The sequence below is a fragment of the Myotis daubentonii genome, chromosome 13 (assembly GCF_963259705.1).
Source record: "Myotis daubentonii chromosome 13, mMyoDau2.1, whole genome shotgun sequence".
Taxonomy (NCBI): domain Eukaryota; kingdom Metazoa; phylum Chordata; class Mammalia; order Chiroptera; family Vespertilionidae; genus Myotis; species Myotis daubentonii.
Window position 1 is genome coordinate 42,048,959 of NC_081852.1, and position 13,166 is coordinate 42,062,124.

At 45.7% G+C, this 13,166-nt stretch overlaps 1 protein-coding gene across 2 annotated transcripts in view; it reads right to left on the bottom strand.

Moving 5' to 3' along the window:
• The window catches only part of ALDH18A1 (aldehyde dehydrogenase 18 family member A1), a 36,395-nt gene extending 27,810 nt beyond the window's left edge, over positions 1-8,585 (bottom strand). The window contains exons 1-2 of one of the 2 annotated variants that reach the window (XM_059660911.1): positions 8,389-8,585; positions 5,030-5,145 (exon numbers count right to left, since the gene is read on the bottom strand). In XM_059660911.1, coding sequence (XP_059516894.1) covers positions 5,030-5,117 — 88 coding nt within the window. In that variant the 5' untranslated portion in view covers positions 5,118-5,145; positions 8,389-8,585. The remainder of the gene's footprint in view (positions 1-5,029; positions 5,146-8,388) is intronic. The other variant, XM_059660912.1, reaches the window with a different exon arrangement.
• Between the last annotated feature and the right edge of the window lie 4,581 nt (positions 8,586-13,166).

Genomic DNA, 13,166 nt, shown 5'->3' on the forward strand with positions numbered 1-13,166 from the left:
AGCTTCCTTCTTCCCTTTGTCCATCCTGCTGCTTGGAACGTGGGTATGAAGTCTGTAGCTCAAACATCCATTGTGGACCGTAAGAAACCACGGTAGAGCTGCGAAGCAAAAGGAGCGCGGAAGCCTGATGACTTCACGCACTCCCTGGAAGCCCTGACTGCCTCCCTTCTTTTAGGACCCCAGGCTTCTCTCAAAGGAAAGAGAAATGGATTTCTATCCTGGTTGAGCCATTACTGTCTTGGGTTCTCTGTTACCCGCCCCTGACCTAACTGTACCGAACACAGAGGAGAATGAGGGCACAGGCAGAAGGGCAGGTGAGGCCTGCACAGGGAAGAGAAGCTGGCTGTGGACGTGAGTGGTTGACAGGTGGTCTCACTCACCGCGAATGGACTTTCGCTTGGTGGGATTCCAGATTGTAAGAAGCAAGACAACATGGGCAACAGGCCACACTGGCTCTCAGCAGACTACACTTTAGGCATCCCCTCCCCACACCAAGAGCTCTCTCTGTGTCATTACAGGCATTAATGAGTTACTAAAAGTAATCATTCTAAGTCACCTTTTGGATCATTCTATAATTATACTATTATAGAATAACTTCTTCCACTTGAGTCAAACATTATTACCTCCATTTATATTTACAGATTTCCTCAGAATTTCCCTAGACCCACTGCCTCTCTCTCCTGACCATGCACCACCAACTCTAACTGTAATCCAGCTTCTAGCCTTTTCTCTGGGCTGTAACAATGGTGGGGACAGCAGGCAGAATCTTATTCTTGTGCATCAGAAGATCGTTGTGTTCTCCTCCCTCTCTGCCTCCTTCACACACAAACCTTCCCCCTCTTAAATAATCACTTTTTAAAGTGACTATGTTTCAAGCCTGCTGGAGATAACATGGTCTCCTTTCAGAATGGGCTTGCAGTCCAGTTGCTGGCAGAAAGCTGCTCACTAAGTCCATCACCTGGGACACCCCTGGTGCTTGGCACCCTTGCTAACAGGTGGTTTGCCTCTTCCTGCTGGGAGATCCCAGAGACCAAAGGACTGTTTGCTTTTGGGGCTAAGTTCCCTGGAGAACTCCCTTTCTTCATTAGGTTCATCAATATAGGTAGCCTGGCTCAGTCTTCAAGGATATTACCTATCCTAAGCAATATATACACCTAAGTCTAAGCTTAAAAGTTGACCTGACAGAGAGAGAGGTGGTAGAGGGAGAGACCTAACTCCGCTGGGATTTGGACCTGGGATCATCAGTGGCTGCAGAGCTCCAAGTTACTAGTACACCCAGTATCATGTACCCTTAGATAGCTCTCAGACCAGGCCTGCTGGCTATCTTTCTCTCCTGTCACTACAGGGCGTGTCCTGTCCTGGAAGTGTGCTGACATGGGTGGAAGTAGTAGCATACATGTCAGTTCAGGTGATCAGATGACAGAAACCAATCAAAATCAGGCCAGGTTAGCATGAGACACCTGATGCACAGCCTATATCAGCAGAGGGTGGCTTGGCTCGGTGCCAGGCAGTTAAGGGTCGCTCTGGCTGCTGGCAACTGGGTCACAGCAGATCAGGGCTGACAAGGTTCAAGAGGCCACACAAGGCTTCAAGCTCATAAAAGCTCAGTCACATCCAGTGGGCTAGATCACCACGGACAGTTCTATGGAACCCAGGGCTTTTTGGGTATCCTGTTTAACAACACTCTCACCTCCCAGATTGACCCTACCTTTCTTGGTGGCATTATTTTATGTTCTGCAGTGTATTATACTCTTTAGGGTCCATACTGAAGACTGGGAAGGCCTTGATTACTTTGGAAAAATCTAAGGCTTCTGGATGGGTAATCTCTTCCCATCTTCTAAGGAATCTTTAGGCTTTAAGTCTGAGGGGCTACAGGGGTGTACGTTTCGGGGTTGCGGGTGGGGGAGTAAGGTTGTTCATATTCCTCAGAAGTGCCCTGGGTCATACTCCAAGGGAGGATCAGCCCTTCACCTTTTCAGCATCAGCGCCCTTAAGCTCTGCAATCAGTGAGGCTGTGTCCCAGGCCTGAACAAGAAGGAACTCTGACATCATTTCTTTCTCCCTCCCTGGCTTTCCACTTCCCTGTGTTTGTATGTATATGCTTTCTCACTTTGCCCTTCTAATTTCTTTAGTTCTCTTCTGCTTATCATGGTCAGTGAACACAGGGCTCCAGGCCCCCAGAAAAATCTGGATACAAAAATAGAAAAATAAATCTAGGGACAAGATCAGAAAGTGCCTCCTTCTGTGAATGAGGCTACTGAGAATAAACATTATCACCAATAAAAATACTGAAGTGAATACTTAATATATACCAAGAGCTGTGTTAACTATTCATACACCTTTATAGGGAGAGGATATATAAAAGGTCAAGGGTAGACTCTGGAGCCAGACTGCCTGGATTGGGATCTCAGCCTTCCACTTACTTGCTGTAACCTTTACCTACGGCATAAAGTTGTGAGGGAAGGAAAGAGTTAATTCACTAAGGAACTGGCACAAAATAAAAACTCAAGTATTAGCTGTTATTATAAAAAAGTGTTAGCTATCGTTGTCATTGTCGTCATCATCATCATCATCATCGTCATCTTACTGAATTCTCATAAGTTAATACTCATGGCTTAGGTATTATGAGTTAGTTAAGGAAACCGAGGCCCAGAGAAGTTGAGTAACTCACCAACATTACCAGATTGCAAAAATGGCCTCAAAACTTGAAGCTTCTCTCACCAACAGGTGGAGTCTACTTTCCCACCCCTTGAATCTGAGCTGGCCCTATGACTTGCTCTGTCCCCAACCATGATGTGAAGAAGCCATGGATAGCCTGCTGGAGGATGAGAGACCATATGGAAGAGAGATGATCTATCATCCCAGCAGAGCCCTCACCCTCACCCCCACCCCCACCCCCACCCTCAATGATCAGCCCTGAGCCAATGTGAAAACTAACACAGACACAGAACCGCTGTGCAGCTGAGCCCAGTCCAACATGCCAACCCATAAAATTAGTGACCCACAGCTGCTGTCACTAAGTTACTTACAAAGCAAGTAGCAGAATTAGTTTTCAAACCCAGGGAGCCTACGTCCAGACCCTGACCTCTTCTCCACATTCCTGGGAAATAGAGATTTTTCCAGATAATAAGCTCGATTAGTTGATAAGCACGTCCTCTGCAGTAAGGTTTGGAGCCAGACTGTTGATAAGATTTAGGTGTTATCAAGGGGATAGCCAATTCAAAATATCATAAACGGCCTTTGAACAAATGGTGCTGCAACAACTACACATCCATAGGCCAGAAAATGAACCTTGCAACAACTAACCCTCACACCTTGCATAAAAATTAACTCAAAGTGATCATGGACTTAAATGTAAAACTATAAAACTTTTAGAAAAAAAGAAAAGAAAATCTAGGGCTATTCAAAGAGCTCTTAGACGTGACCCCAAAAGTACAATCTATAAAAGTAAAAACTGATAAATTGGACCTATCAAAAAAAATTAAAAAAAAAACAAACACAAAAAAGCATAAACAAAAAAACTTTCCTGTTAAGAGAATGAAATGACAAACTACAAACTAGGAGCAAATATTTCCCAACCACATATCTGACCAAGGACTAGTATCAGTAAAAAACTAAACAATTCAATTAAAAATGAGCAAATGACATTTCACTGAAGAGAATATACCAATGGCAAATAAGCACATGAAAAAATGTTCAACATCATTAGCCATTCAGGGAAAAGCAAATTAAAACCACAATGAGATATCATTACACACCTATCAGAATCGATAAAATAAAACATCATCAAAGTTTGGTGCGGATGAAGAGAAAGCGGACCACTCATACACTGCTGGTGTGAAATAAAAAGGTATAGCCACTCTACAAAAACAGTTTGGCAGTTTCTTATAACACTAACTACCACATGACCCAGCAGTTGAACGCTTGGGCATTTATCTCAGACAAATGAAAACTATGTTCACACAAAATCCTGTACTTAAATGTTCAGAGAGGCCTTATTCGTAATAGTCAAACAATGGACACAACCAGCTGCTCTCCAATGGGTGAATGGGTGAATGAAATACGATTCAGTAATAAAAAGGAGCCAGTTTACACACACAAATTGAATGAGTCTCCAGAGAATTTTGCTGAGTTAAAAAAAAAAAGCCACCACCACTGGTCACATACTGTACGATTTCATTTGTATAACATTTTGAAATGACAAAACTATAAAAATGGAGAACACAGTAGAATTTGCCAGGGGGTAGAGGTAGGGAGGAGGGGGATGGCTTGAAAGGAGAAACCTGAAGGATCCTGTATCTTGACTCTATCAATGGCAATATCCTGGCTGAGATATTGGGAGAAATGGGTAAAGGACATAAGGAATGTCTCAGTATTAATTCTTATAACTGCAAATGAATCTATAATTATCTTAATATTAAAAATACTTAATTACAAAAAAAGTAATGCACAAAAATAGTCTGTAAAAAATCTAGGGGGAATGAATATAGGTAACACTTTATTTAAACAAATTTTTAAAAATGTTTTTATTGATTTTAGAGAGAGAAAAGGAGAGGGGAAGAGAGAAACATCGATGAGAGAGAAACAGCAATTAGCTGCCCCTTTCTGGGGATCGAGCCTGCAACCTGGGCATGTGCCTTGGTCGGGAATGGAACCAGTGACCTCTTGGGGCATGGGATGATGCTCAACCAATTGAACCAGGACTACATTTTCATTTTCATTTTGAATTATTTATTTATTTGACATACAAAATGTTGTACACAATTAATGTAAACAACTGGATAACTTTGGAGGTAAGTATATATTCAAGAAACTATCACCATATTCTATTCCATAAAACTATCTATTATGTCCCAAAGTTTCCCTTTCTTGATACAAACACTTAGAACACTTCACCAGTAGGCTGCTTCCTTGCTTACTGTCTTTGTCCAATTCCGCCATTTCATATTTTTTCCCTCCTTTAAAACCTTGTTTGAAACACAGGCCGACCAAACTCCCCACATATTTCTAAGTCTCCTATGGTACATACGCGATCTGGAGAGAGCTGTGGATTGAGCCCAGGGCAGGAGACGCTGGTTGAAGGGCTGGAAGCCAGTGCGGCAGACTTGACTCAACATGTTGCGATGTGGTCACTGATAGAAGTGCCTGCAGAATGCATTTTTAAAAAATTGAATAATGAAAAACACTAGACAATTCATTTCCTTTTCCTCTTCTTCCCCACATTCAGAATAAAAACTTGACCCTCCTGCTTCAAACTCCTCTGTATTAAGGAAACTCCTACCTCCTCTGTAGAGTGTATAAAAGAGAGAAAAACACAAATGGTTACATCCCACACTCCAACTCAACCTTTCCTGTCCTAGACTGCCTTAGTTTTTGTGAAAGTAAATGGCAATTAAGGATTATGAATATATATTTTTAAAAATATATTTTACTTTATTTTTTACAGAAAGGAAGGGAGAGGGAGAGGAATAGAGAGTTAGAAACATCAATGAGAGAGAGAAACATGGATTCAGCTGCCTCCTGCACACCCCCCACTGGGGATGTGCCTGCAACCAAGGTACATGCCCTCGACCGGAATCGAACCGGGACCCCTCAGTCTGCAGACCGATGCTCTATCCACTGAGCCAAACCGGCCAGGGCGGATTATGAATATTTTGAGTGACAAAAAAGTCTTTAAGGTTATAGTGTTTATCTTCACTACAATTCCTATACCACTGGGGAGTCTCCCAACAGATTAAAAACAGATCCAACAGCCCGGGCTGGGTAGCTCAGCTGGTTAGAGCATTGTCCTGATACGCCAAGGCCGTGGGTTCAATCTCTGGTAATGACACAAATAAAAAGCAACCAATGAATGCATCAATGAGTGGAACAACAAATGTTTCTCTCTCTCTCTAAAATCAATCAATAAAATTAAATTAAAAAAAACCAACCAGATCCAACATCCAAGAGCCACCTCCACCTTCTGCTATTACCCCTCAACAGACCTCTGAAAACCACATCCGTGACACGTCAGCTTGATTCCTGCTGACACCAGAAGAGGGCGGAAAGGCCAGAGGATGCTGCCATGTCTCTGCCCGCCATCCACAGGGAACTAAAGCACATTCTTACCTCCCTGGGAGGGAGTGGTAATGTCCGCAAGTGGCTGGCATTTTAAATGACTGTGGGCACATCTCAAGGAGGATGAGAACCTGGCTAGAAACCTCAAGTTAAGAACATGGTGGTTGTGGGCATTTTCCCACCCTAGGTCCTACTTGAGGCTTTAGCCAAAGAATAATTTGTTTCACAAAATAGTTGGGAGCTCCTTCCTATACACAGAGAATGAACCACTTATTACTGTAGCTGGTTCATTGCTGCTTTCACAAGATAAGAAAAATACTGCCCTTCTTCGCTAGCTGGGGCCTTCTTTCAACTTTTGCTCTATGGATTGGTGGACATATTCCTACCCCCTTATATGTGCCTCAAAGATAGCATTTAGGCCCAGGGTGAAGAGAAATAAGGAGTGGGGTGTACCGTTCTTCAATTTATACTGCACAAAGGCACATAAAGGGGAGAGAAGAGATTGGCAGGGTCCATCTGTTGTAAAAGATATGGCATCTAATAGGCATAGAAAGTGCTAAGTGCTGTCTTTATTGCCTTCTGTGTTTGTGACAATCTGGAAGAGAAGATCCCAAAAGAAAATTATTTGCATAATAATGAAGCATGATATAAGCCTATCCCAAAAGAAAATTATTTGCATAATAATGAAGCATGATATAAGCCTACGGTCTGTTTGCTTCTTGTGTAAATTCCTTCAGTAATTGTTGCTAAACAATTATTTCCATATGAATTCTCAAAATACTCATAGATGAGCCAAAAGGTAAAATAATCAAGTAGTGACATTAAAATTCCAGTTCCATCTCCTTCATGAACCTTCTCCAGCAACTTTAGCATTCAACGTTGGGTATCATCCTACAGGTTACCTTTTAACTGGTTCCTCTGTTACTGTTGCGTTTCCCAGCAAGATTATAAACTGACAATAGGATGGGAACATGGGCTGTGAAGTCCCAGAGATTTGGGTTCAAGCTCTGTACTTGCTGGCTGTGTGCCTTTTAGAGGATTACTTGATCCTTCTATGCCTCGGTTTCTTCTTTTGAAAATCAGGGACAATAACAGTAAGGACCTCATACGATTATTGTGAGAATTAAATGAGACAATGCATGGAATGCCTGGGTACAACAGATGGTCAATAAATATCAGCTTTCCTCCTCCTGTCTTTTAGGCACTAATGGTATCTTACAACCATTTCTTTATTTCCTTCAGGACCTATCACAGGCACAAGTAATTCTATAAATATTCTCTGATGGATATAGTCACAATTACACTTACTGACTGTTTAGCCCTCTCTTATCTAGGAGTAACTGAAAGCTCTGCATGTTTAAGGTCACTAAGTAATTAGGATGAAGGCTGACCTGGAAACCACCCTCCTGGCCTCTCCCTGCACCACACAGCCTCTGGTTGACCCCTTCCTCACGGCAATGGATGGTTCACCTGCCGGTTTATTGTGCGCTTAACAAGCAGATGGCTGATTCCTGGGAGCAAAGGGTATGTGTCTGTGTGTGTCTAGTCTAGACTCAACGTCATCAGCTGAGGAGCGTTTCCATGTTTTGACCCAGGACATTTCTCAAGTACCTTTCCATAGGTTCTAAACAGAAAGCCCTCACCTTATTGACTTGGACGGAGAACTGAACTTTAGTCCTAGCAGACTTCACCCCGAAATACAGGCTCGGTATACGGTTCACTTAAGACACATGTCACCGCCTTAGAGAGCGGGGATAACAGGGGGTCGGGAGGTGGGGTGGGAAGGTCTGGGTGCTCCCTGACAGCCCAGGACCAATCACAGACCACATGCCATCCTGCAAAAAGCGCATCCTGCAAAAGGCGGTGGTGGGCCGATGGAGGGGGGCCTGGCTTTCAGGGAGGATCGCGAAGGCCGGGCGGGCCACGGGGACCTGCACCCACAGGCCTCTGAGGTCAGCGTGTGGCCAGTTACAACCCAGGGTAACCCGACGCCGAGGCAGGTGCCCTGGACCGGAAGGGGCCCGCCAAGCCTTCGAGCATCTGCCTGGACCAGCTCCTCCATGTGGGGGGCCAGGAGGGCCGGGTACCCTAGGTCCCCGCACACCCGAGCCTCCGCGCTCCGCCATATGGACCGCGCCGGGGCCGCGTGCACCCTGGGCGGCCCGGCCCGGCCCGGCGCCATCCCTCAGCGCGGCTCCTGCCAGGGCGGCGCGCCCGCAGCCCCCACGCCGCCCGCGGCCGAGCACGCACACCTTCCCCGCCCCGGCGCATCAGCCCCCGCAGGGGCGCAGGCGCCCCGCCATCCCTGCGGCCCCGCCGCCCGCCGCGTACCTGCCTCGCCGCCGCGCGCCCGGCCCCGCCGCCCCGCCCGCAGTCCACGCGGGGCCGATGCTGGCGCCGGCCGACTCTCCTTTTTCTTCCGTCCACGTCCCGCAAGATGACGTGACGTCAGCGGCGTAGGCGTAGGGCCAGGCCGTGCGGCCTCCGCTGTCGGCGTGGGGCGCGGGGCCGGCCCGGGGCTGCGCTGCGGCCGCGGCGTAGGCGCCTTCTGAGAATCGGCCGCGCTCCACGTGGCGGGCCCCGCCCACCGAGCCCGGGGCGGCCGGCGGGAGGCGGGGCTGGCGGTCTGGGGCCGAGCGTCCCGGTCCCGGGAGGAGGGCCGCCAGGGGGCCTTCCCAGGAGGCGGGGAGATGCCGCGGTGCCCCCGCTGCTGGGGGAACTCATTCGGGGTGTTTCCGGCGCGGGGCCCACACCTCGAACATAGGCGGAGTCTATGCACACCTGCCCCGGCGAACGTTTGCTGTTGAAATGGGAAAAATGTGGACACCGAGATACAATGACTTGGCCCCTAATCGTCTGTGGGTTTTCCCAAGGGTCCCAGCCAACTCTTTTTTTTTTTTTTAATACATTTTATTGATTTTTTTACAGAGAGGAAGGGAGAGGGATAGAGTTACAAACATCGATCAGCTGCCTCCTGCACACCTCCTACTGGGGATGTGCCCGCAACCAAGGTACCTGCCCTTGACCGGAATCGAACCTGGGACCCTTCAGTCCCCAAGCCGAAGCTCTATCCACTGAACCAAACCGATTAGGACCCCAGCCCAACTCTTGTTCGGCAAGGGCATTGGTGAGGATATTGCCCTTAAATAGTTGCATTTAATCCTAGACAACTGGAGCTATTTCAAAGGCGAATGAGGATCCACCCTTAAAGTTAGAGCTCAGACTCTCGGCCTCTCTACTTGCTGTGCCTGGCTCAGAGGGCGCATTCCTGCAGGGACGCGGACAGAGCGCTGGGCCCAGGGGAGGCGAGGCGCGGAGGCAGCACTTGCATGGAGCTCGGTGACAGGCAAGCCCTCTTGCCCCTTCTGTAGTTGTCCCTGAGGACATTGCTGAGCCTGCTTGTTCAGTCCCTCATTCATGGGGCATTGGCTCCTTTCCATGTTATGCGTTCCCGAGAAGACACTGTCCCCTCCCCGATGGGTTCACAGCCTCTGGGAGAGACAGACACCTGAGCGATGACTGTAAGAGAGTGTGATTCACTCTAGAGCAGTGGTTCTCAACCTTCCTAATGCCGCGACCCTTTAATACAGTTCCCCATGTTGTGGTGACCCCCAACCATAAAATTATTTTCGTTGCTACTTCATAGCTGTAATTTTGCTACTGTTATGAATTGTCATGTAAATATCTGATATGCAGGATGTGTTTTCATTGTTACAAATTCAACATAATTAAAGCATAGTGATTAATCACAAAAACAATATGTAATTATATGTTTTCCGATGGTCTTAGGCGACCCCTGTGAAAGGGTCTTTCGACCCCCCCAAAGGGGTCGCGACCCACAGGTTGAGAACCGCTGCTCTAGAGGAAGGGGTGCCCAGGGACGCAGGCCAGGCTTTAACAAGAGTAGACATTCCAAGTGTGCTTTGAGGGACAAGAAGCAGTTCATCTGGAAGAGGGAGCAGGATCCTACCGGGAAGAGGATGGAATGTGCAGAGGCATGAGCCATGCCCTGCATGTGAGACAAGGCAGGAGAGGTGTTTGCCACCTTGGGAAAAGATGTCTGAGTCATGCTAAAGAGCTTGAATTCTATTATCATCACTAGGGAGATTAGATGTTAGCCTATTGCAAAGGCCCAAGAAATGATGGCTGGAAAAAAGGCTCCAGCAGGGGACATGGAGCATAAAGGAAGAGCTTATAGCACTTACTACTGAAAGTGGGAGGGTGAGAGGAGAGGAGGGGTCCCTGTAAATTCGGTGGTGCTGCAGGTCACTGGGTTAGGAAACATGAGAGGAGCCATTCTTTTGGGTGAAGGATGAGAACACGTGTTGTTTTGAGCACGTTGGGTTTGAAGTAGGGTGAGGGATACAAAAGAAATGAAACTGCCCTCCAGTAGTTTCATTCAGTACCTCCCCTTTTCTTTTAAGAGTCTCATCATGAACTTAGAACAAACAAGGCAACTGTGAGTATAGCTAAAGCCATTAGGGACAGAAGCCTTCTCCACTCAGGAAGTCCTGTCCTTAATGTGTCCTTAACCCACATGTCACCTCATGCTGACTGCTTGTCTGCCTTCCCTGCTAGAATTTAAGCTCCTGAGAGCATGGAAGTATATTCTTGGCACATAATAGACACTCAATCTACACTTGGTAAATGAATTTAATTTCGTTGGGCTTAGTTTTCTCAAATAAGAAATGGGCTAATAACACTGTCCTTATCTATTCTATATACTTGGCTAAAGGGTTGTTAAGAGGATCAAATAAGAAAATCTTTGACTTGGCCTGGAGGTCAAACCCTCCCTGGAATTAGCTACAACAATCAAGATTTATCTATAAGACTGCGAACAAAGACCACTAGGGGGTGCACCAAGGAAGCATAACAAAATGCGGAGACAAAGAAACAGGACAAAATTGTCAATGGAAGAAATAGAGTTCAGAACCACACTTTTAAGGTCTCTCAAGAACTGTTTAGAAGCTGCCGATAAACTTAATGAGCTCTACACGAAAACTAATAAGACCCTCGATCTTATATTGGGGAACCAACTAGAAATTAAGCATACACGGACTGAAATATCGAATATTATACAGACGCCCGACAGCAGACCAGAGGAGCGCAAGAATCAAGTCAATGATTTGAAATGCGAGGAAGCAAAAAACATCCAACCAGAAAAGCAAAATGAAAAAAGAATCCAAAAATGCGAGGATAGTGTAAGGAGCCTCTGGGACAGCTTCAAGCGTACCAACATCAGAATTATAGGGGTGCCAGAAGATGAGAGAGAGCAAGATATTGAAAACCTATTTGAAGAAATAATGACAGAAAACTTCCCCCACCTGGTGAAAGAAATGGACTTACAGGTCCAAGAAGCACGGAGAACCCCAAACAAAAGGAATCCAAAGAGGACCACACCAAGACACATCATCATTAAAATGCCAAGAGCAAAAGATAAAGAGAGAATCTTAAAAACAGCAAGAGAAAGAAACTCAGTTACCTACAAGGGAATACCCATACGACTGTCAGCTGATTTCTCAACAGAAACTTTGCAGGCCAGAAGGGAGTGGCAAGAAATATTCAAAGTGATGAATACCAAGAACCTACAACCAAGATTACTTTACCCAGCAAAGCTATCATTCAGAATTGAAGGTCAGATAAAGAGCTTCACAGATAAGGAAAAGCTAAAGGAGTTCATCACCACCAAACCAGGATTATATGAAATGCTGAAAGGTATCCTTTAAGAAGAGGAAGAGGAAGAAAAAGGTAAAGATACAAATTATGAACAACAAATATGCATCTATCAACAAGTGAATCTAAGAATCAAGTGAATAAATAATCTGATGAACAGAAAAAAAAAAAAAAAAAAAAAAAAAAAAAAAAAGAAAATCTTTAAGCATTGTGCATTTTTCCATTTCATTTAGTACTGTTCTTATTTTCACTATTATTTTACTATTAATATTCTACTCCAGTAAAGAGAGAGGAGTGCGCTATGTGACTATGGATGGAAAAAATCAAATACCAGAATTATTAGCTAGGGAATGATTCAGTCATGGTATCTTTCCTGCATGTGATTTTTATTAAAAAGTGATTTGTTTTTTGATTTTGGTTAATCCTCACCTGAGGATCTTTTCCCATTGATTTTTAGAGAGAGTGGGAGAGTGAGAGAGACACATCAATTGGTTGCCTCCATGCACTGCAGCTAGGGCTGGGGATTGAACCTGCAACTCAACTACATGCCCTTGACCAGGAATCGAACCTGCGACCCTTTGGTGTGCAGGCTGACACTCTAACCACTGAGCAATACCAGTCAGGACAAAAGTGATTCTTTTTTTATTGGAGGGATTAAACTTTTGTCTCAGCAAATGGTAATAGGGCTGGCCAAGACTAAAGAGTCGTGTAGGAAGTGGACTGTTTAGAATCTATAATAATAAAAGCATAATATGCAAATCGACCAAACAGCCAAACAACCTGTCCTGATGACCATGCTGACACCCACTGGCACCAGGCCAGCCAAGACGGGTGGGTCGTGATTGGTCAGAGGCCCAGTCATCATCCCATGATTGTCCTGCAGAGGGAGGCCCAGGCCACCAGTCAGTGGGGTGATCAATCGGGGGGCTCCATGATCACCCCAAAGAGGGAGGCCCAGGAGGTGTGTGGATGGCAGACAGGGGCAACGCCAGGCCAAGGCGGGTGCTGGTGGGGGGCGGGGGGTGGGGCCGTGAGGCGGCCAGGGCCGCGGAGGCCTACCCTTGCATGATTTCGTACATCAGGCCTCTAGTTGGACTATAAGATTGCAGGAATGAGGCCTGCCACTTTACATGCTATAAAGTACTAGGTTTAAGTTATTTAAGTCTTAGCTTCTTTAGTTGTTAATAATAGAATCTTATTAAAACAAGGCAATTTACTGAAGGAGGATTTATAGTCTCTACGAGCAGGAGGTAAAGTGGATCTCATAACAGGTGGGTACAAGGAACTGGAAGTTAGGAACTAAGACCGTCCCCATCTCTCAGTCTCTTATTTACATTTCTCTGCACATCTGTTCTTTTTCCTCCTTCGAAGGTAGACTCTTCATTAGTGAATATTTGGTGGAGAATGGCTTCCTCAACCCTAAAATATTCTTAGTG